This window comes from Schistocerca serialis, chromosome 4, assembly GCF_023864345.2.
Source record: "Schistocerca serialis cubense isolate TAMUIC-IGC-003099 chromosome 4, iqSchSeri2.2, whole genome shotgun sequence".
Classification (NCBI taxonomy): Eukaryota; Metazoa; Arthropoda; class Insecta; order Orthoptera; family Acrididae; genus Schistocerca; species Schistocerca serialis.
In genome coordinates, this window is record NC_064641.1 from 681,838,198 (window position 1) to 681,864,281 (window position 26,084).

General features: G+C 38.2%; 1 protein-coding gene across 1 annotated transcript in view; it reads left to right on the forward strand.

The window, feature by feature from the left end:
- LOC126474690 (26S proteasome non-ATPase regulatory subunit 2-like) overlaps positions 1-26,084 on the forward strand; it is a 209,118-nt gene that overhangs the window by 17,047 nt on the left and 165,987 nt on the right. The window contains exons 5-6 of the mRNA XM_050102168.1: positions 15,060-15,287; positions 25,051-25,209. Of these exons, the coding sequence (XP_049958125.1) occupies positions 15,060-15,287; positions 25,051-25,209 (387 nt within the window). The remainder of the gene's footprint in view (positions 1-15,059; positions 15,288-25,050; positions 25,210-26,084) is intronic.

A 26,084-nucleotide genomic window follows, 5' to 3' on the forward strand; every position in this document is an offset into this window, starting at 1 on the left:
ATCAGAAGTGTGTGACGCTGGAGTAAAAATAATATTGTCAACTGATCCAGCAATCTACTTGCACCTGCAGAACACAGCATCTCAAAAGAAGCCTCGAACAAATTAAAACAGGTATATGAAGACTCAGGACCTTACAGAAGAATTTATTTGCCAAATATGCTCTTCACAGCTTCACAGAGACACTATAAGAATTTGTATCCAAAATAATCAACTTATAATAGGTTAAATGCTTTCAATTTTGAAGTGAAGGATGAGAGAGTAGAGAGATTTTTATTGACACAGTTACCAGATGACTGCAGACCGATTATTATGAGCCTAGAGAATTCCGATATACCAAAAATGGAGTCACTGTTAAAACTAAATTGTTGCTCTGTGAATAGTGACACATCTCTTCAAGTGAACAAGAAAGACAACAGAAGCTTTGTGCACAATTTCTCCAACAGTCCAATATGCTATAATTGTAATAAGTATGGTCATATTGCAAGAAACTCTCTCAGCATAACAAGGGAAGAAAGTGTCAAGTCATTGAAAGGGACTTCAAAATACAATACATTTTTTACTGCAACATATAAAGCCATAAATAATTACTGCTATATTGACTCTGGTGCTTTAGCACATGTCTAAACTCCCGTGTTGGAAAGAATTCATGTAGATCAGTGTTAATGTCACAAGTGGTAGTAGTAAATAATGGGAATTTACCCATTGAAGGAGTTTGTGACACACATATTGACACACAAGTTGCTAGGAAAAAGACAAAAATTAAAGGAATAGATTATCTTTATGTGCCACAGTTAAGTAAGAATATGCTTTCTGGTGGTAATATGGGACAAAAGAGACATTCCATCATGTTTCATGAATGAGGCTGCCACGTGTATGATAAAGAATCTATTTGCAACAGTAATGCTTGATTGATGGCATGTACAAACTGGACCAACCAGATAATTGTTCAGTTAAATCAATTCCGTATCACTATTGGGAAGAACTTGTGGCTCAGGAGATTAGGACATTTACCGGTAAGCCTTGCAGAATTGCAGTTTTGTAGAAAGGTATGGATGGCATTAATTATATGGGAACTATTGATTTTCCATGTTTTATGTCCTTTGAAATCAAATAGAAAAGGCTATATTTCCAGGGTTCTGAGTGAGAACGAATGTTATCCTTGAATTAATATGTTCTGACTTGTGTTGTTTGATGGAAACAAGATCAGTTCTAGGTACCAGATATTTCCTGGCTATAATAGATGATTATTCAAGGAAGATGTTCTTGTACACACTAAGTAATATAAATGAAGTAGCAGAAAGTACTAGAAATTTCAAGAGCTATTGGAAAAACATACTGGATTTAAAACACATTTCTTGCACACAGACAATGAACGAATTATTCCTCAAACAACAGTACCCTATACACATGACAGAAGAAGGAGAAACACAATAAATATTTACAGTGAAAAACAATTATTCTAATGTATCTTCCACAGGTCCCAAGTGAAATGATTGTCACGATGTGGAATGAGTCAAAGAATTTTTAAACATATTTTCATTTATGAGGTAATAAATGCGGAACAGAAGAATTACACTCCTGAAAATTGAAATAAGAACACCGTGAATTCATTGTCCCAGGAAGGGGAAACTTTATTGACACATTCCTGGGGTCAGATACATCACATGATCACACTGACAGAACCACAGGCACATAGACACAGGCAACAGAGCATGCACAATGTCGGCACTAGTACAGTGTATATCCACCTTTCGCAGCAATGCAGGCTGCTATTCTCCCATGGAGATGATCGTAGAGATGCTGGATGTAGTCCTGTGGAACGGCTTGCCATGCCATTTCCACCTGGCGCCTCAGTTGGACCAGCGTTCGTGCTGGACGTGCAGACCGCGTGAGACGACGCTTCGTCCAGTCCCAAACATGCTCAATGGGGGACAGATCCGGAGATCTTGCTGGCCAGGGTAGTTGACTTACACCTTCTAGAGCACGTTGGGTGGCACGGGATACATGCGGACGTGCATTGGCCTGTTGGAACAGCAAGTTCCCTTGCCGGTCTAGGAATGGTAGAACGATGGGTTCGATGACGGTTTGGATGTACCGTGCACTATTCAGTGTCCCCTCGACGATCACCAGTGGTGTACGGCCAGTGTAGGAGATCGCTCCCCACGCCATGATGCCGGGTGTTGGCCCTGTGTGCCTCGGTCGTATGCAGTCCTGATTGTGGCGCTCACCTGCACGGCGCCAAACACGCATACGACCATCATTGGCACCAAGGCAGAAGCGACTCTCATCGCTGAAGATGACACGTCTCCATTCGTCCCTCCATTCACGCCTGTCGCCACACCACTGGAGGCGGGCTGCACGATGTTGGGGCGTGAGCGGAAGACGGCCTAACGGTGTGCGGGACCGTAGCCCAGCTTCATGGAGACGGTTGCGAATGGTCCTCGCCGATACCCCAGGAGCAACAGTGTCCCTAATTTGCTGGGAAGTGGCGGTGCGGTCCCCTACGGCACTGCGTAGGATCCTACGGTCTTGGCGTGCATCCGTGCGTCGCTGCGGTCCGGTCCCAGGTCGACGGGCACGTGCACCTTCCGCCGACCACTGGCGACAACATCGATGTACTGTGGAGACCTCACGCCTCACGTGTTGAGCAATTCTGCGGTACGTCCATCCGGCCTCCCGCATGCCAACTATACGGCCTCGCTCAAAGTCCGTCAACTGCACATACGGTTCACGTCCACGCTGTCGCGGCATGCTACCAGTGTTAAAGACTGCGATGGAGTTCCGTATGCCACGGCAAACTGGCTGACACTGACGGCGGCGGTGCACAAATGCTGCGCAGCTAGCGCCATTCGACGGCCAACACCGCAGTTCCTGGTGTGTCCGCTGTGCCGTGCGTGTGATCATTGCTTGTACAGCCCTCTCGCAGTGTCCGGAGCAAGTATGGTGGGTCTGACACACCGGTGTCAATGTGTTCTTTTTTCCATTTCCAGGAGTGTATTTTACAGCACTTGTTTGCAATGATCACATTGCTACACTGAATTTGTAAAGAAGTTATATTGTACTAATATTTGCATTATTTTCAGAAATTCATAAATAGAGGTGAAGGTGTTGGCCACCAATAAATATAAAATCTTCCTTTCAGTGTTAATGTTCAACAAAAGAACTGTATGTTGTGGTCTGAGAGGCCATTGACTATTGGTTTTGCAGTAGAAATTTGTTCATTAGACTGTCCTATAAGTATATTATCAATGTCTGTCTCCAGTAGAGCTTCAAGGCGTTTTATGAACAGCTTGACATTACCTGCATGTGCTTGATATACTGTTATGAAGCATTTATTATGAAATATTACTTCTGTTTCAGGTGCTTCCATATTCAGCACTAGGCAGAATTTGTGATTATCTGTGAGCTTAAATTTATGACAGTTCATGATGAATGTGACAAGTCCTCCTCTTGCTGTTTCTGCTCTACAAAAGTGAGGTGTTAACAACACTTAACACAACTGTACCAGTGTCTAACATTTTGATGACTTAGAGTGTGAGTGTGGGTCTGGGTTATACTGATTTATTTCCCCAAACCACATTCCACTTCTTTATGAGATGACTTTCTTGGGGTTTGCAACCACTCTTCTCTACTGGATAGCCAGCTGCTAGAAACTTCTTCTCTGTCAAATAACGCTAGGTACAGGAACTTTCAAGCCTCTTTCTACTAGTGAAATAAGTAGCCATACAAACTTTACGTTTCATCAATCAACGATGTATTTCACTTTCAAGCACAATAAAAATTCTCACTTTTATCATAATATGTAACTTCAGTGAGTCTCTCATACAGTCATATATTAGAAACAAATTGATTTACATTCAAAAGAAAGTCTGCTTAGACACCAGAACTTTCAGAAAAAGAGACTGAAAAAACGCCGTGCCTCTCACAAGGATGAGTCAAGAGCCTACAAGAGTACTTTTTGAACTATTCTTGTTTCACATAATAATAGTCAGTGACACAATAAGCACAGAGCTACATATAGATTCCATGGTTCTTCCTTGCACACTCACTAACACATCTATGGATTGTCCAACAGGTACTTGTCGGTGCCGCTCGACTGCCACGTCTACTTTTTTCCTGCAGCTGATTTTAAACCTGCATGCACAAACATGTGACACGCATTAGGTAGGATTCTGCCATCCCACACTCATATCTAGAATATCGTGTGTCTGAGATGGTAGAAGGCTGAGTGGTTTTAGAATTTACACAGCAATTCTCAAATCACTACATATCCCCCCTCTCAGACGAACATGAGATTTTTATACATAATCATTATGCAAGTAATATCACTCATAATAACATTTCATATCTTAACAGTATACATTTGTGTGTGTGTGTGTGTGTGTGTGTGTGTGTGTGTGTGTGTATGTGTGTGTGTGTCATGAGCATTTATTCGTTGTTTTAGTCAGCTTTACTAATATTTAGGAATTGTGAGGAGAACTCTTTTTCTTTTCTTTATTTCCTTTTTCAATCGAAAACTTCAGGTGTCTATGACACATGAGTAATCTACTTTCTATTCTTATCTTTTTGTACTACCTTTTTCCTAGTATGTGCTATTTTCATTAGTTGTAGCTTGGAGGAACTCTGGGCAAAATGAAAGTGTTCTTTTGACACTCATTTACTTCCACAAAACATAATTATGCTAGTTGTTCGTAGAATTTACACTTTCCAGAAAAACTCCTATAAAATTTGTGAATTTTGTCGTGATACTGTTCCCTTCTCGTAGGATCAGCACCTATTCCTTGCTTGTGGGTTGACCTTATGAGAGCATTTCCACTTTCCATTCTGGTAGGTATGCCCCTTACAAAACATCTCTATTTTTTAGGTCACAGATTGTCCTATCTCCATGTTGGTACATCTGCCCTTTATACTTAGTGATTGCCAGGTACGTCCCCCTTATCCTTTCTGAGTAGGCCTCATGGATCATTACCTTAATATACATTTCTGTGTATACCATAATTAAGTATCTTCTGGTAAAAATATAAATCTATCTTAAACTTCACATTCATTCTGTAATATATCATCCACTCCCTAGTGTCCTCCTCTGCTTACCAACTTCTACACTTTCAATAGATATTATGTCTATTTATACTACATAGGTCCCACTATCCTTCAATTCATCAGACTTTTTATTGCACTGACGTTGTTCACGCCTTTTTCTTATTTATCCATTACTCATTACTATTTTATAGTTGTTCATTGTGTATGGGCACCTCTCCTTATGTATATTCGATGTATTCATAACTCTCCATATATGTGCGCTAATTTCGCTACGTACACACCTTTTCCCCTGCAACACCTGGCAGTTCTCACATTGTGACAGGCTTTGTCTTAAATAATTTAAATTTTGTGTAGAAGTGTATATTTATGTATATGTGGATGTGTGTTTGTGTAGTATGATTCTTTGGCCTTCGTATCTAAAGATAAGATATAGGTTATTAGTAACCACGGAAATAAGGAAAGACTTCAGCGATAGAAGTTTATGAATATGGAAAGAGGAAAAAGATAGACAGGTCCTCAAGATGAGAAGTAAGAAAGAAAAAATAGATGTGGTTGCTAGGATTGAAGAAGAGAAAGAAGATAGCCACAAAGATATGAAACCCTTCCCACCCCCCTTCCCCAGGATCCCTATCTCTCAGGTACTTGAGTGAGATGCCGAAGGAGGTTTGGTGTTAAATTGTTTCCTACAGAATGGACTTGTCCCACATTCACCCTTTGAGGTCCCCGAAGGAAATCCTAGCAGCCATATGGAAATGGCAAATGAAGAAGAATCAGGCACATTTGTTTATGAGGGTTGTTTGAAAAGTGTGATATGTGTTTTGTTTTAGTCATGATTTATCTGTTCTTGTAAATCAAGCTTTTAGCTGCAATACTCATCCCTTTCAAAATTTATATAAACCCTCCCATCTATATCACATCTCATAAAAGGTGTAAAATACTCTATACAAAATAGAAAAGCTACACACTTCGGTATAACAGTTGGTCAATTATTCGCATCATATTACATTTTCCACAAATATACTATTTTATTCAGTTTATTTCGTGTAGATATCACTATTTTATAGTCTTTTAAGTTGTTCTCTATTTTATGGTCATATCCAGTTTTGTAAGCAATAAGATTCTAGAATAGTTCTAGATCTTAAAGGGTTTTACATCAGGAAACTATTTGAAAAAAGCACCGAAAACAATATGAGATCCAACGGTCATCACTCCGCGCCTTTACTCAGAATGTTAACATCCCTGGGGGATATACAATTTCACATCCTTTACATTGTATTTCCCCCTTTTTTGTGTTAAATGCCAATTGAAATATTTCCTTATTGTATCCCAAGTATTATTATAATATTTGGGTCCCATAGATCTGATATTAACTTTTCTTGATCACTGGCAGATCAGTATTTCTCTTTAAATTTCTTTTGAAAGTACTCCCAAGAAGAAAAATTCTCAATATTTACTGTACCCCGTTCTGAGGCCTCCCCTAAAATGTACCCATCACAAATTCGATCCTCTTGGAATCTTCCCAATTTTTTGGCAAAGCTTGGTTAAATCTTTTTAAGAACTGGGTCGCATGTACCTCTCTGTCCAGTTTAAACTTAGAGAACTGTGTAGATAACCCTGATTTAGCTCCCCATTGTAAATCAGTCACAGCTTAACTAGTTAATACAACGTTAGGTGAAGATACCCTTTTTTTTACTTTATCGTGGATAAGCTTAATCTCTTTTCACAGGTCATCCATACCCTTCCAGGTATCATTAAGTTCAGAAGAAGGAATAGGCAATACATTCCCAGATGTTATTCTCTCAGTAACTTTTCGATCTATAATTTTCCCAAATTGCTCCTCCAAACTGATTACATTTATAATATCAGAGTTATCTGTTTTCTCTTTGAAATTTCTTTCTACATTATCTACCCATTTATTGACACCTGTAATTTGCGTTTGAATGATTGGTAGTAACTCATTCTGCTTATTTACACTCTCTTGCAAAGTATACAACCCATGCCTTACATCAGTATACTTAATACTGTACACTTTTACAAATGATCCTGACTTTTCAGTAAGTTCTGATTCTACACTATTACATTTGTTCTCAATGTTAAGTTCTAACCTTTTTGACAAATCCTGAAAGGTATCATTCTGTTTCTGGCTAAGGTTAGTAAACATATGATTTATATGAGTGGTCAAAGAATTTATCAACTCGTTCTTTAAATCTACTTTTAAATTCTCTACTTTATTACTTACGGTGTTGAATTCAGTCTTCAAAGCCCCCATGCCTTCATGTAGATTACTAAATTCTTTGCTTTGAGAATCGACTCTGCCATTTAACAAACGTAAATTTGTCGTCTGAATATTTAAAGTTTCCTTCCGAGCATTTAAAGCTTCACTCTGGGTATTTAACTGAGAATTTACTAAACCTAGTTCTTTACGTAGAGTTGCACTCTGAGCTTTGATTAAGTTTATCAACTCAGCCCAGTAAGGCACTTCTTTGCTAATTTTCATGGCCATAGCTGGGTCTTGAATTTCCTCAACCTGTTGTAGATTTTCCATACTTTTATATGCTTTAGCTCTTGTAAGCATTTAAAACTAACTTTAAATATGGTAATTACACAATAAAACTTCGCTCAACAGCACCTGGTACCACTTCATACTAAGGTAAATAAGTTTTGTTAGAATTCTCGTTGTGTAAGTGAGCAGATGTAGAGGCAGGTCAGCACCAGTTAACAGCAGCTGGTGCCGGCAGCATCGGATGTACATTGGTCTCCACGTCTATGTCCCCGCGATGTGTGTTAGAGCTGTATACTCCCTGCACTGGATCTTCTTGGTTGAGGCATTCTATGCATACTTCTTCTTAGACAAATACATTGAAATCTTCTTTACTGTTTTTATTGTTGTGAATTTTTCATGTCTTCATTGTATTTCATTAAAATTTTGCTCCATTGGATACTTGAACATATTCCAATGTTTTGGAGTAAATCCATTGTCTTATGTATGGTTGCTATGGCAACACATAACAGCTTCTTCTCTCGTTTTTGACTTAAAATTCCTGTTTTTCACTTCTTTCACACAGGTTGCCATGTTCTTACGTTCTGCCAACATAAAGTGTGAAAGTAGACATACAAACTTTATGTTTCGTCAGTCAACGATGTATTTGACATTCAAGCGCAATAAAAATTCTCACTTTCAACATCATATGTACCTTCAGTAAGTCTCTTGTACATTTTGAGACCAAAACAAAAAAAAAAAAATCCACTAAACAATTGCTCTAAAATGCATACCTTAAGAGCTATGAGCAGTTGTTCATCTTTGCTACTTTGAAACACAACTCTTGAAATGATCAGGTGCTCATAACTTTTAAGGTGTGCATTTTAGAGCACATGTTTGCTGGACATTTTTTCTTATTTTGGTCTGTACTACCACTTCCCAAAATATGGAAAGCAAAGAACTTGCAGTAGAAGAGATTTGTTTCACTGTATTGAAGATGAAAAATTGCTTGTAACTCTTAAGGTATGCATTTTCGACCCTATGTTTACTGAGACTTTTTTGCTTCTAGTATCATGTACTTTCAACTGTATGTGTTTACACCATTAATTATGATACACCCTGTATTTAAAATCATGCACATTCAAGTGCAAGTGAAAAAAGTTACAAACTTCTGTACATTCCGCCTGGACTGCATCTCTAAAACTGCTGCCATGTTTAGGATTTGACAATACATTGTTTTGAAAGTCAGTATCCTTTTGTTATCTCCATCTCTCTTGGAAATGAACATTCTGCTACATGTTTTAAAGAGTTATTCCACTGAAAACATTTTCCATTCTTGGTTATAATGTGGGCAGATTTGTAACTAATCTGTACTGCTGCATAGCCCTGGTTTTCTTCATTATCATTCATGTTTGAAGTATAATGTTTACAATGCATGAATTGATGCAGCATATTTATAAACTTTCCATTCTAAGAATTTTCTCAAGACTTTGCTAGCTTGTTGCCTTTAAGCCTGCTACTTGTCACCAAGTGATGTGCCACAGTGATGAAGACAATGGACTAACATTTGGGAGGAATGAGGTACCAATTGTTGTTCATCATTTAGATTCACATTTCTCATTGTTTACCTAAATATATTAAGGTAAATGCTGGGATGGTTTCTTTGAAAAGGTATAGCCTCATTTCACCCATTTGGAGCTTGTTCTCCGTCTATGTTGGAAAATATTCCTTGAGTCACCAACTAATTATTAAAATAGCTCAAGGGTGACCGTATCAACACTGTTCAAGATTTATTCTCTTTTAGCAGCACCATAACAGCCAAAAGTATAGCTAGTTTTCATCTTCTTGTTGTTTTGTGACCTCCTTATCTATGGTAAGTTTCAAGCTAATATCTGTTATGGGTGCAAACAATGCCTGTCTGAGTAAATATAAGGCATCTGTATTGGTTGTTAATTAGTAGATGCAATGTTTGATGCCACAATGACTTTGATCTGTGATTTCAGTGTGTAATTATTTCTTGGATAACACTGATTGGGAGGTCAATAAGCTAGAAGTAATAAATCAAGGTGTCAGACAAGGATGCTCTCCATCACCAGAGCCATTAGATCAGAGCATGAAAATCAGAGGCACCTAGTGAAATCCAGCTAAGATTGCAAAAGATGATAAAGCCTTCCCTTTTTCTGACTTAGATGATGCAGGCGTATTTGGGGGATAACTTCCAGAAATTAGTTCATTTGTTGAACATGATTTGCAAAAGTTGTGTTCCAAAATCTTGACTAGAAAAGCTAAGGTTATGACAGTCAGAAGGGAAGACTCAGCATCCTAAAAAATGTGTAGTAACAGTGTGCTATTATAACAGATTACATACTGATACCAGAGAAGGGAAGTTGCTACTCACCATATAGCGGAGATGCTGAGTCGCGATAGGCACAACAAAACCACACTGCGTGTCTACTGCTGACAAAGGCCTTTATGGCTAAAAGCTACAATTGTGTGAATCTTTTTGTTGTGCCTATCATGACTCAGCATCTCTACTATATGGTGAGTAGCAACTTTCCTTCTCTGGTGTTGTTACATTCCATCCTGGATTTTCCATTGTTAGATTACATACTGAAATTAACATCAGCTGCAAATATTATCAAGATATAGAAGATGTAATAACAATTTTCTCTAAAATGTATGTTGCAGTAAGGTACTGAAAGGGCTCTATAAAAAAGAATCATGACTAAATTTTAAAAAATGGTGATTATTCCAGCTCTGTTGGTTGGGAATGAAATACTCTCCTAAAACACAGAACTAAATCTCAAATCAAAGCAGCAGAAGTGATACTTGTATATGCAGATAAAGCTGCTCCAAAAGAGACCACGTGTCTTTCAGAGAGTGCTTCATTATTGGTAAATTTAGTGTCTGCAAAAAATATGGTTTTATTATTAACATTGTCTTCTGTGTTATTAATACACAACATGGGCAGCAAGGATACCAACACACTTTCATCAGGCATGCTGAAAACTAGTTCTATATGTTTTGATGACTCTCAATACATAATAAAATTCTATGTCCTCCCTACCAAGAAGTCCTCAATCCAGTCAACATTTTTGTTGGATACCCCACATGACTGTACTATCATTAATAATTGTTGGTGTCACATGAAACTTCTCTAGATGACAGTAAGTGCTTCCTTATCAACTTGGGAGTAGCACTACTGAGTGGAGTTGTATGTTTTGAATGCTTAAATTATTGGATGTTTGGAACCATCATCATAGCAATGTGTAAGAATGGCCCCAAGGCCATACTGAGAGATATCTGTAGCCAAGACCAGGTGTTTGGCCAGGATGGAAGGTAGCCAAACAAGGAGCAGAATGCAATTTAGGTTTCACAAGCATGAACATACATTCAGAGGCCAGTGTCTACTGAAAAGTAATGTCCTTGTGGAACAATTCACGGAGAGGATGGGCCATCCTGGCCACACCCAGGATGAATTTATGATAGTAGGAAATTTACCCTAAAAATGCTTGGAGTTCTTTGACATTGTAAGGGTGAGGCAGAGCTGTAACAAAGATGACATGTTGGCATAAAGGCTTTACACCATCCCAAGAAGCCTCAAACCCCAATTACACAGGATGGCTGAAAGAAGTGTGACTTGGCCAAATTTCACTTCAACTCTGCAGTGTGAAACTATGAACAAGGAGCATAATTCGCATAAATACTCTTCTGTGGATGCCCCCATCATGACAGTGTCATTGAGATAGTTGATGCATCCTGTAATGGACATCGTCAGTCATTGCAAAAAAGTGCTGAAAAATCGGTGTGGCGCTAGTCACTCTAAATGGGAGCTGATATTGCTACAGTCCGAATGATGTGTTATTTACAAGGAGGAGTTTTGGATCCTCATCCAATAGAACCTGTAAACAGGCTTCAGATAAATCAGTTTTAGAGAAAAACTGGTCTCCATCAAGTTTGGCCAATAATTTGTCCTGATGGAACAAAGGGTAGGTGTCAACAATAGACTGAGTGTTAACAGAAACTTTAAAGTTGCAGCAGAGGCAAAGCTGACCTCTCATTTTTTTTAACAAACACAAGGGTGTAGGCCATTCACTTGATGTAATAGGCTGTGTGACTCCAGTGATGTCTGCCTGTACAATTCTGACTTCACTTGATCATGCAAGGCCACTGTTATAAGGCACACCTGGGAAAACTGTAGATGAACCGTAGGTTTCAGCATAATGTGGGCCATAAAATTAGTGGCACAACCTAACCCATATAAAAAAAAGAGATGGTAAGGGCCCTAGGCAGAAACGAGGTGCGCTGCATCCACAATGGAACCAGTACCATGCATCACCAGAAAAGACAAGGAATGAACCACAGATTCATACACATCAGGAGTCATAGATTTCCCCAAAACTGGAATATATTGCTTGTTGGAGCTCACCAAACATCAGGTAATGGAGACAATGCTGGAGATCCCAAGTTCACATAAATTTGTGAATCAGCAGTGTCACAGCTGCACCTGTGACCAGTTGTTGTCAGAGCACTTTATCCATCAATCGCACTTCCATAAACAGTTTGTTATTGTTTGTAAGCACTGGAGACACACATTTAACATCCTCATCCATATCTGCAGGGGAGGGCAAGGAACGACACACAAATGCTATTGTCTTTTTTTTCTTACAGTTGTTACAATTCACCCAACACTTAGGACACACAGCCCTGTCATGTTGCATGAAACAGTATGGGCAAGATGGGAGTGCTGACCACTGTTGTTACTGTAGTTGCTGTTGTTTGGCACATTGCTGTCCAGTCCAGTGTGGTTGTCATATTTGTACAGCTGCCACGTTGTCCTCCCCTGAAAAGAACTAACTAACGCTCAATGACCAGAAACAGGAGCCACTGTGGTGATGTCGCACCAAGCCTCAATCTGATCACCACCAGCACAAGATGCCTCAAAAGATTGAGCGATATTCAAAACTTCAGCCAAAGATGGATTCTCACTCTGTAGTGTGTATTGACACACTTCCTAGTCAGGAGCCAATCAAATGATGGTGTCACAGACCACTGAATCAACATAGGAATCATGATGGGAATCAGTAACAAACTGACATTTGTGACTGAAGCCGTAGAGTTTGTCCACTGAAGCCTGGTAGGACTGTTTGGGCTCTTTATGACAATGAAAGAACTCAACACATGCTGCAGTGACTTCTGTGTGTGTATCTTGATAATTGGACAACTTACACATTTTGTCAAACAAAAGTAATGCCGGTTCATGGAGCTTGGCTAACTGGCACATCAAGTGGTAAATTTGAGGGGAAATCCAAGAAAGAAACAAAGCTGTACACAAGTTTGTATCACTGACACCAAAAGCAAGGAAATGTTGCTGAAGCCACTTCTCGAAGCCTTTCAGTCTTCGGCTGCATCGTAGTAAGGGGAAAAGGTGTTAGGTAAGGTAATAGCATAGAAGCCTGATTAGTCAAGATGGCCCACAAATTTGTGATGGCCACTATAACAGACTGCTGCTGCTCGAGGAGAGATTTGAGCACGGCCTCCATGTACAGAACAACCAAATAGACTGAGCCTATGGAAGTGAACACCACACTTGTTGATGGAGTTAACATGTGCTCAACACCAAGGTTATCAGCAAATCATTGCCAATTGCATCTTAAAAACCAATAATGTGGTTGCTAAGAACTGAAGTTTATTTAACTACATTCAAGTAAATGACAGACATAGAAACAGTGTATTAAGCAGTAGAACATAGTCTGAGGAGGAGCACCAGCTGCGCTGTCTTTATATAGCGGAGGGCTCTGGTAGGTGGCATGGTGGATGTCGTGCCATGGCCTCTAGTCTTGTGACCCACAATAGGCAACCTCTGTCCACTGGCCCATGCAGCTGGCAGTGGCAGACTAGTTGAAATGTAGTGCACCAGCAACCTGGTGCCGTGGCACACATCCAGGTGTTGAGTACAGGGTTATAGCATCACAGAAAATCCATGTTATTTCACTGAGCACACCACACTGTTGCACTAAGATGACTTTTTCAGACCTGTTAATCACTGTCACCCACTAATGATGTGTACTGAAACATTTAAATTGTCCACTTGATAGTGGTGTAATTCAGAAATTATTCAGTCATGAAAATAATGTTACTCAGAGATATCTAATGAAAATGTTATCATTTAAGGAATTCATTATGATGACGGCATCAAACATAAGGAATTGTATGAGGTTCCATTACATTTCATCAGGCTAGTGAGAAATGCAGTGCTTGTGATGAATGGGAAGTCAGGTAAAGAAATTTTATATCACCAGTTCTCAGCAGTCCTAGAGAAAGTTTAAACTGGGAAAACAAAGATGTGTTAATGAAATATATCTGAACAATCGTCATTTTGCAGATGACTTTATAAGCTTCAACAATAAAGGAAAGAACTTTACACAGCAAGTTTGAAGCTCGGCCACACAGAGCAAGTTTAAAGCTTTGCCACCATTTCAATTCCAATGTCAAAAATAGTGCATAACCACCACATGGAAAAGAAAATAATGGAAATTAACAATGAAGTCATAGAAACCATTTTTGGATTTTGTATTTAGGGCAATTAGAAGCAGTAACTAGGTGAACAGGAAAACAAGAAAACAAAAGAATAAAAATCACCTGATTTGCATTTGGTAAACCAAACAAAATTTTTCAAAAACAAGTGTCAGAAATGTGTTTACATTATTTGGAAAGGAGGTCTAGTTACTTTTGGATACTTCATACTATAGATTTAAGTGTCAGGAAGTCGTTTATGAAAGTATTTGTATGGAGTGTAGCCATGTATGGAAGTGAAACATGGACGATAAATAGTTTGGACAAGAAGAGAATAGAAGCTTTTGAAAAGTGGTGCTACAGAAGAATGCTGAAGATTAGATGGGTAGTTCACATAACTAATGAGGAGGTATTGAATAGAACTGAGGAGAAGAGGAGTTTGTGGCACAACTTGATAAGAAGAAGAGACCGGTTGGTCGGACATGTTCTGAGGCATCAAGGAATCACCAATTTAGCATTGGAGGGCAGCGTGGAGGGTAAAAATCGTAGAGGGAGACCAAGAGATAAATACACTAAGCAAATTCAGAAGGATGTAGGCTGCAGTACATACTGGGAGATGAAGCAGCTTGCACAGGACAGAATAGCATGGAGAGCTGCATCAAACCAGTCTCTCAGGACTGAAGACCACAACAACACTTCATCCACTATTACAATTATTAATGGTATATCAGTAAAGAATGGAATTTTGTTAAACTTTATTTAAATAGATTTGGAAGAAAGCTCACATAAGCTACAACTAATCTTATTTTCTGAAAATAGTGAGTTAACCTTTTAGTGTAAGTTCTGTTTTCATACTTTCTTATTCCTTACAGAATGCCTGAGGCACTTTTCTTCAGTTACCAGTATTGCATTTTGTTTTGTGTAGTAGAGTGCTCAATTTCTATAAAGATTATTATTTTTGTCTATATAATAATTAATTTTTGAAATTTACTTGTGTAATTTCATGTCTGCATGTTATATGCAGGCAATTGGAGACAGAAATAGCTGAAGAATGGTTGGAGACCCCTTTATACAATAATGACAGTACTAGAGAGCAGTTACTCAAACTTGTCAAAGCAATAGTAGAGTTTGATACAAAACATAATGCAGAAATACAAGCCTGTGATCTTTTAATGGAGATTGGTTGCCTTGATGTCCTTGAACCCTATGTTGACGCAGCAAATCACTCACGCATTTGTCGTTACCTTGCAAGGTAAGACTGATACATATTTAGTGCAGAACAGACATTTTACTAGCAAAAAATGTTATGTTTTTTATCTTATTGTAGCCAGGATGCATTTTAAGTGATGATAAAAACTGGTAAATTACTAACAGCAAATCTCTCCACTACAGCTAGTTATTTTATTGAGAACTGAACATTTGCAATGACGTAGTCTTTATCACATGTACATACTAATATGGTAGGGAAGTCAGTGAACTTCATAAATGTAATTCAGTATTACACTTTTAAAACTCTTTAAAAATGAAAATAGTATTCTGATAGCCATTTCTACAACTTTTATTTTTAAAACTGAAATGTTGTCAGCTATTTCAGTGGAAAGGCAGTGCCAATTTTCCAATTAAAAATATTTTGTTTGTTCCTGGACTATCTTACAACTTACTGTCAGGACACAGACTGCAGACAGGTGGTTTCAAGGTTTTGTTTGAAAATGGAAAAGGATTTTGTTGCCATTGCAAAGAAATAAGGCAAAACTGTATTCTCTGAAATTTACCAGAAACTCCTGCATGGCATTTCTAACTGAAACACTGAAAATCTGTTATCAGAGCTTAGGACATTTTAACTACTGACCTAAATGTGCCCCCTAAATATGTGGAAGGAATTAACGTTTAAGGTATGAAGACACCAGAGTTGTGCATCATCTGCATTTAAAGCAAGCAAAAAAGACTTCCAAATGTCACAAGAGAACGAGCAATATGTTGACTGGAGTTAGTATACAGTGAAGTCATGGGTTCTGTTACTCCCATGTCTTACAATAAAAAGAGATACAACATTACATTTATGTATGACTGTGCCCATTTCACAGCTGTATATATGATGGAAAATAAATTCAAAATACTGGAATGTGTTAAACAGAATGGAGTTGCAGCTACTGCTCATTTTAGTTTGAGGATTAATAGGTTCTGCTATGATAATGGACATGAATATTTGTCAAACAAAATTAAAAACTGTTTTAGAGATAAGGGAATCCCAAATCAATTGTCAGTGAGATAATCACAACAGAATGAAGTGAGTGAGTACATGAATAGGAACATAACAAACAAGGCTCACTGCATGTTGTTGACAATGGACTTTAAAAATGTTTTTGGGCAGACACAGTATACATTGTGTTCACTTGATAAATAGAAAACCAATATATACATAAAAAATAACAGTTCCTGTTATTCTGTCATATTGTGAATTCCCAAAGTTGCAGTACTTTCTTGACATATTCATAACTTCATGGAGAAGTAATCACTGAAAAATTTGATTGCAAAAGAAAGAAGTACTTAGTGTTCAGATTGTGTTAATGGATGTGAGCTAAGCTGTCTGGAAGAGATTGCATCCCTCTTGGAAGGGATGTCAAGATTGATAAAAATCGTTTTGATTTTAGCGATGACAATTGGTTCTCTTGCAAAAAAGACACAAATGATGAGGTTATCATTGGTGAAGAAAATGCCAATGACTAAGAAAATTACTCTCAAATGATAATGCAGCTGAAGACATGAAATATTCTAAAATCCACAAAGTGTAAGAGAAAGAAAATATCCATCGTGGATGGAAGATTATGCTGTATTAGCAGAAATGAAGGTCGAGCATGTTCCGGAGACTTTCAATGAGATCTACAGCAGATTGAATAAAAGAGAATGGTTTCACATTGTAGCAGAAGAGATGTGAGTAATAAATTTTACCTAATAACAGAAAGGGTATAACTACAAAGTGGATTTGTAAAGTTAAATTTGATGATGTTAGCAGTGGTTGTACTCAAAGAAAAGTTTTTGACTATGATGAAACATATATGCTCTTGTAGCAAGGTTGACAACTCTGGTAACATTACTTGCCATTATGAATCATGAAAAATTGATTGCAAATCAAATGAATGTAAAAGATACTTGTCTCACAAAAATTTAAGTGAAGAAATTGACTGCAAATCAAATGGATGTAAAAGATACTTTTTTCACAAAAATTAAGCTGAAGAAATTTGTGTGAAGATACCAGTAGGATTTAAGTAAAATGAGGTACTGTAGGTAAGCTAACCAAAGTAATTTATGATCTAAAGCAGGCCGCAAGATCTTGGAATTTAAAGTAAGAAAGTATCTTACAGGGAGTTATTAGGATGTTTGCTTTATGTAACTCAAACAACACAACCTGATTCTCACTATACTGTTACTTATTCTAGTTGTTATCAAAGTGATTGAAAGAAATCACATTGAAGTAAAAATTGCATTTCATAAAAGGCACACTAGATTGTAGGATGTGTTATAAAAATGAGGAAAACAATGAAACTGTAGTAGCTTATGTTGATGCTGATTGAGTCAATAGGTCAGACAGATAATCAACATCACGTTGTGCTATCAAGCCGTTTGATATCACTGTATGTTGGGGAAATGAAACCAAAATACTAAATGGTGTCTTCTACAGATGTTGAATTTCTATCACTTGCAACTTAGATTGTAGAATATCTGTGGTTACCTAAAAAAATTTCAAAATGAAAAACTTATGATTTATGGAGAGGGTGTCTTGACTTTCTTGTCTTTGTAAGTGAGAATATAAAAGGTAAAACACATAGGTATTAAACATATGTTTTTAGAGGTTCATGATTGAAAAGGAAAATAGATGTGAAGTACATTTCTACAGAAAATCATTTAGCTTACTTTTTTCAAAATCATTGTGCAAACGAAGATTTGAAAAATTGTCACAAGGACTGAGAATGTGTAAAATTGTTGACTGATGTTATGTAGAATTGAGGCAGAGTGAAAGAACAGCAGTTCTATATTTTGCTCATTAAGGATAGTGTACAATGCATTCAGCTATGGTAATGGAGAGCCTTCAAATTGTTCAGTGTATAGAGTGTGTGTGTGTGTGTGTGTGTGTGTGTGTGTGTGTGTGTGTGTGTGTATGTGTTTTGTTGTAAAGTAGTACGTATGTTGTCATTGTAAAGTATGTCTAATATATCATTCTTTCTTCAGTGAATAAATTAATTAAAACTAAACTTTCTTGCCTGCTAACTATGTTGTATTACCAATATTCTTCACCATATAGCCATCTCAGACACTGGTCAGCTATTTGAATCAGTCAGTGTAAGCAGTACCAGAAAATGTGCGTATCAAGTCTAACTGGCTGATTTTCAACAATGCAAAAGTTTAAGATTGGCTTGATCACAGTTCAACCATGACCCACCAAGCTGCTAATATCCACTGCAAAATCATCAGGCCATTTATGAAAATTTATTTGATTGTCTGTATGCTGGTGTTATAACTGCATATTGAAATTGGGGTGAAGTGTTGCCCAAGTGCACAGAATGTGTCAACATTTTGGGTACTGAGGGCAAAATGCATGTGTGTTATGAAGAAGAGCTAGAAGAAATTATGGTGTAAGTTCTTGAACTCATCAATTTATCAACAGAAACAATCAATTTTTGAAAATGTACTGTAATTGTATAGAAAAAAATTTACTCACCAAGCAGTGGCAGCAGAAGCATACATATACGTTTGCGAGCTCTCAGAGCCAGTGGCTCCTTCTTCTGTAGGAGTGTTGAAGAGGAAGGAAGAGGGGTGAAGGTAAAGGACTGGCAAGGCTTTGGAAAAGGAATAGAGTTCAGAAAAGTTGCCCAGAACTTAGGGAAGTCTTACCAGGTGGGGTAAGAAGGAAAGACAGGTTGGTGGGGTCTGCACTGGATGAGATTTGAAAACCTGAGAGTTTAAAGGTGGAGCATTGGGTAATACACAAGACATAGATTACTGCCAAAAGATAGTGCACTGGTTAATAAGAGTGGAAAGCTAAGTGCATTGCATGTAATGGTGGGGGATGAAAAATAAACAGGTCAGAATATGAAAGATATAGAAAATGAAAAGGGAGTGAAGAAAGGAGTGAATACTGTGAAGAAATCTTGAGACTGAAGAAATTAATGTAAATTAAGGCCAGGTGGGTGGCAGAAACAGAGATGTCTTGTAGCACCAGTTCCCACCCACCAGCAAGTTCTCAGAAAATGGTATCTGTGGGATAAGCGAAGATGGTACGTGCGGTGAAACAGACACAAAGGTCATGAGTGACATGTTGTAGAGCATGTTCTGCAACAGGATATTGTGTTTTGCCATGCCTATGTCCATTCATCTCAACTGACAGCTTGGTGGTAGTCATACTGATGTAAAAGGCCAATCAGTGTTTACATAACAGCTGTTATATGATGTGTCATTCATATGTAGCTCTCCCTGTGCTAGTATGTTTGGCAGTTACAGGGTTGGTGTACATGGTAGTAGGGGATGCATAGGTCAAGTCATACAGTGGGGATGGTCACAAGTATAGGAGCCATAGATTAGGGAGATGGCTACAGAAGGAGCATACGTTCAGACAAGGATATTGGAGAGATTGGAAGTATGGCAGAGACCTATTCTAGGTGTGGTGGACAAAATGTCAAACAGAATGGACCTCATTTCAGTGCATGATTTTAGGAAGTCATAGCCTTGTCAGAGTAGCTGATTAATACATTCAAGACCAGGATAACACTGAGTGACAAGTGGTGGACTCCTAAGTCATTGTTTGGAGGGATCAGCAGTACTAGGACTGGATGTGATGGCCCAAGAAATCTGCTTTGGAACTGGCAGACAATTTCGTTTCAGTGTATGTCAATTTTCTCCATTTATGGCACACATCCAATCCACTAACAGTGATATGAAGAACACTGTTCTGAAAATGAGATTTTTGAATCATGTATTTGACAAAAATATCATCTGGGGGATCTAAAACGAAGCTTGCATAAAGTACTTCTTATGATGTCTTAACTACACATTGTGGGGAGCCTTTTCTTATGTTGAAGCTGTGAGCATTAGGTTCTCTCCCAAGGTTGTGATGAGAATGGCTCCTCATAAATTTCATTAGCAATTGTAAATATTGTGAGGGTACAGTTGGAATGCTGATCCCTTGAAGAGGTGTGAAAAAATGATAAAAATTATGAACAACACAAATTATACTCACAGATAATGCTTGTGTGGTGACTAATTTCGATATAAGTTATGAAATAACCCAAAATATTGGGCCATAAAGCATTAATGAGATGTAATATACCAAATATGTAAATATGTTGATTTGTTTGTTTCTGAGACTAGTAATTACATGAAGAGGAAAAATTCCATTCTTGCTTAAAATGCTTTATTGAGAATTATTTCTGATATTTGATGTCTGCTTAGTGGAATTTCTTTTAAATACATAATGTAGTAGAGTGCATATAAAATTGAACCTTCTAGGGCGCCATGTGTTTTTTCTCCCAATTACCAAAATTTCCTTTCCTTCCTTGATTCATTGAACAATTCTGAACCCATTAAAAAAAAGTCAGATTCATAACAGTTGTGTAATTCATAGCTGTTGTTTGTATGCCATAGCTGCAAATTTGAAAACTATATTGTACAATAAGTTGTGTAGAACATGAACCATGAACCATGGACCTTTCCATTGGTGGGGAGGCTTGTGTGCCTCAGCGATACAGATGGCCGTACCGTAGGTGCAACCACAACGGAGGGGTATCTGTTGAGAGGCCAGACAAACGTGTGGTTCCTGAAGAGGGGCAGCAGGCTTTTCTGTAGTTGCAGGGGCAACAGTCTGGATGATTGACTGATCTGGCCTTGTAACACTAACCAAAACGGCCTTGCTGTGCTGGTACTGTGAACGGCTGAAAGCAAGGGGAAACTACAGCCGTAATTTTTCCCGAGGGCATGCAGCTTTACTGTATGGTTAAATGATGATGGCGTCCACTTGGGTAAAATATTCCGGAGGTAAAATAGTCCCCCATTCGGATCTCCGGGCGGGGACTACTCAAGAGGACGTCGTTATCAGGAGAAAGAAAACTGGCGTTCTGCGGATCGGAGCGTGGAATGTCAGATCCCTGAATCGGGCAGGTAGGTTAGAAAACTTAAAAAGGGAAATGGATAGGTTAAAGTTAGATATAGTGGGAATTAGTGAAGTTTGGTGGCAGGAGGAACAAGACTTTTGGTCAGGTGAATACAGGGTTATAAATACAATATCAAATAGGGGTAATGCAGGAGTAGGTTTAATAATCAATAAAAAAATAATGAAGAAATTGATGAAATGTATGATGAGATAAAAGAAATTATTCAGGTAGTGAAGGGAGACGAAAATTTAATAGTCATGGGTGACTGGAATTCGAGAGTCGGAAAAGGGAATGAAGGAAACATAGTAGGTGAATATGGATTGGGGGAAAGAAATGAAAGAGGAAGCCACCTGGTAGAATTTTGCACAGAGCATAACTTAATCATAGCTAACACTTGGTTCAAGAATCATAAAAGAAGGTTGTACACATGGAAGAATCCTGGAAATACTAGAAGGTATCAGATAGATTATATAATGGTAAGACAGAGATTTAGCAACCAGGTATTAAATTGTAAGACATTTCCAGGGGCAGATGTGGACTCTGACTACAATCTATTGGTTATGAGCTGTAGATTAAAACTGAAGAAACTGCAAAAAGGTGGGAATTTAAGGAGATGAGATCTGGACAAACTGAAAGAACCAGAGGTTGTACAGAGTTTCAGGGAGAGCATAAGGGAAAAATTGTCACAAATGGGGGAAAGAAATACAGTAGAAGAAGAATGGGTAGCTCTGAGGGATGAAGTAGTGAAGGCAGCAGAGGATCAAGTAGGTAAAAAGACAAGGGCTAGTAGAAATCCTTGGATAACAGAAGAAATATTGAATTTAATTGATGAAAGGAGAAAATATAAAAATGCAGTAAACGAAGCAGGCAAAAAGAAATACAAACGTCTCAAAAATGAGATCGACAGGAGGTGCAAAATGGCTAAGCAGGGATGGCTAGAGGACAAATGTAAGGATCTAGAGGCTTATCTCACTAGGGGTAAGTTAGATACTGCCTACAGGAAAATTAAAGAGACCTTTGGAGAAAAGAGAACCACTTGTATGAATATCAAGAGCTCATATGGAAACTCAGTTCTAAGCAAAGAAGGGAAAGCAGAAAGGTGGAAGGAGTATATAGAGGGTCTATACAGGGGCGATGTTCTTGAGGAAAATATTATGGAAATGGAAGAGGATGTAGATGAAGATGAAATGGGAGATATGATACTGCGTGAAGAGTTTGACAGAGCACTAAAAGATCTAAGTCGAAACAAGGCCCCGGAAGTAGACAACATTCCATTAGAACTTCTGACAGCCTTGGGAGAGCCAGTCCTGACAAAACTCTACCATCTGGTGAGCAAGATGTATGAGTCAGGCGAAATTCCCTCAGACTTCAAGAAGAATATAATTATTCCAATCCCAAAGAAAGCAGGTATTGACAGATGTGAAAATTACCGAACAATCAGTTTAATAAGTCACAGCTGCAAAATACTAACGCGAATTCTTTACAGACGAATGGAAAAACTGGTAGAAGCCGACCTTGGGGAAGATCAGTTTGGATTTCGTAGAAACGTTGGAACACCTGAGGCAATACTGACCCTACGACTTATCTTAGAAGAAAGATTAAGGAAAGGCAAACCTACGTTTCTAGCATTTGCAGACTTAGAGAAAGCTTTTGACAATGTTGACTGGAATACTCTCTTTCAAATTCTGAAGGTGGCAGGGGTAAAATACAAGGAACGAACGGCTATTTACAATTTGTACAGAAACCGGATGGCAGTTATAAGAGTGGAGGGGCATGAAAGGGAAGCAGTGGTTGGGAAGGCAGTGAGACAGGGTTGTAGCCTCTCCCTGATGTTATTCAATCTGTATATTGAGCAAGCAGTAAAGGAAACAAAAGAAAAATTTGGAGTAGGTATTAAAATCCATGGAGAAGAAATAAAAACTTTGAGGTTCGCCGATGACATTGTAATTCTGTCAGAGACAGCAAAGGACTTGGAAGAGCAGTTGAACGGAATGGACAGTGTCTTGAAAGGAGGATATAAGATGAACATCAACAAAAACAAGACCGATCGAGGTGGCGCAGTGGTAAGGCACTGGACTCGCATTCGGGAGGACGACTGTTCAATCCCGCGTCCGGCCATCCTGATTTAGGTTTTCTGTGATTTCCCTAAATCGCTCCAGGCAAATGCCGGGATGGTTCCTTTGAAAGGGCACGGCCGACTTCCTTCTGCATCCTTCCCTAATCCGATGAGACCGATGACCTCACTGTCTGGTCTCCGTCCCCAAAAAACAACAACAACAAAAACAAAACGAGGATAATGGAGTGTAGTCGAATTAAGTCAGGTGATGCTGAGGGAATTAGATTAGGAAATGAGGCACTCAAAGTAGAAAAGGAGTTTTGCTATTTGGGGAGCAAAATAACTGATGATGGTCGTAGTAGAGAGGATATAAAATGTCGTCTGGCAATGGCAAGGAAAGCGTTTCTGAAGAAGAGAAATTTGTTAACATCAAGTATAGATTTAAGTGTCAGGAAGTCATTTCTGAAAGTATTTGTATGGAGTGTGGCCATGTATGGAAGTGAAACATGGACGATAAATAGTTTAGACAAGAAGAGAATAGAAGCTTTCGAAATGTGGTGCTACAGATGAATGCTGAAGATTAGATGGGTAGATCACATAACTAATGAGGTGGTATTGAATAGAATTGGGGAGAAGAGGAGTTTGTGGCACAACTTGACAAGAAGAAGGGACCGGTTGGTAGGACATGTTCTGTGGCATCAAGGGATCACAAATTTACCATTGGAGGGCAGCGTGGAGGGAAAAAATCGTAGAGGGAGACCAAGAGATGAATACATTATGCAGATTCAGAAGGATGTAGGTTGCAGTAGGTACTGGGAGATGAAGAAGCTTGCACATGATAGAGTAGCATGGAGAGTTGCATCAAACCAGTCTCAGGACTGAAGACCACAACAGCAACAACAAGTTGTGTGGCTATTTACTGTCCTGTCAATAGCCAATGTGAATTATTTGCCCATTTAAACTTTAGCAATGACTTCGCATTCTTTTCTTGTCTCATTGTTTGTGATGTGGTTTAAGAGAGAATATATTTTGACATTCCTTAAGATTTCCACTTCTTTTGCTCAAAATTTGTTATTAACTTTGCCAAAGGCTGATGGTTCACACTCATGTAAGAAGACACGTCAAGTTGCAGACAGGTATAATTAAAAGAGTTTCTTTTAATCATGCCTGTTTGCAGCATTACATATCTTCTTTACGGTAAGTAGCAATCTAGCAATCTGCCTTTTCCTACATTGTTGCTATTCATACCTGGAGTTTCCATTGTTTGATCATTGTCTAGCTTCTTTAGAAACATCTATAGTTCTGTTGGAACTACCATAGCTTTACAATATACATACTGTGTCTGTTAACGTTTTATCTTTGAAAGTTTTGATTTGGTAATGTTCATTGGATTGTTCATAGTTGAAATCAGAAGTGGTGGTTTTAAGTGAATAAAATAACTTGTTTAGTTAGATGTTCTTTGTGATATTGTGTTACCCAATTCATCTATTGAGTGTTAGGGGCTATTACTTGAGTATATATTTATATATTTAATGGAGGTGAGGTTGCAACAGAAGCAAATAGCAAATGGAATGCAAATCATTCATAAGAAATATGACTGCCGAAACATCTAAGACTTTAAGTTGACAAAAATTGATTTTACGTGGGGAATGACACAACATTACACTAGTGTGCAGAAACTTTAACACTTCACCATGATTGCTAAAATCTGTTGTTCTTTGTATATATTTTAGTTATGTTTTCTTGCCATAATAAGTGATTTGTGTGAATTCTTCAATTATGGGTAGAAATTTGAAGTCTGTTTTAAATGTTTTCAGTTGTGCTTTATATGTTGATGAAGCTGAACGTTCTGCAATACTAAATACTGTAATGAACACATACATGAAGTTTCAAGAACATGGCCGTGCACTCTGCTTGGCATTGCAGATAGGTGACATGGAGAAAGTTGGTGCAATTTTTAATGCATGTACAGATCTGTAAGTACTCTGTTAACAATTCAGTATTAATTGTTTAAGAAATTTAGCCCACAAAAGCCTTTTGTGCAGTGGTGATAATGTCATTAACATATTTTCATTGATTGAGAAGCTACTGTGACTTGATAACCAGCAACTACAAGTGACAAAGTGTAGGTGGTCAGCATTATTGAAAGAACTAGTAGAGATGATGTAGGGCTGATGCTCATTTTATTTTCATAGGGGCGTATAGCAGCTGAGTAGTGCCCTGAGTTATTTCAAATGCTTGCACTGTTGACATCAAAATATGGTTGGTGTGCTTGTGTACTATGGTGGGTGCATCTTTGACTGACACAGATATGACAATCATATGGAAAACAAATTCCTTAAATACTAATTTTTAAACTGATGAGTTTGATAGGTGACTTCCTGATTGCAACTGAGGCCACATGAGAGAGTCACCTATGCTAAAATTGATTGACAGGCTAGTGATACTAAAGATAGGCTAACACCATTTGGTACAGGATATATGTACATGAAATTAAGTCTTTAAAGATATGCAGATTTCAGAAAATGGCAAGCCAATGTTATTTATGAATTGGAATAATTTATAGAAGAGCTGATACGACTTGTGGTCCAATCAAGGTTTAAAAATTGCACCCTTGTTATTGGGGTAATTTACCTGGAATTACATTAAATTATAGCAGAGGAATTGCCAACTGCCAGTGTATTATGCTCCTTGACATCAAACAGTTAGTAAAGGAATGGAAAGGTAATGCCATGACTAAGATCAGAAGTACCATAAACAGAGAAATAGGCTATTTTGAAATACTATCAACTTTACCTTAAAGGTATCACTGTTTCCACAGTACATTCTGACTCATTTCATCCAAATAATA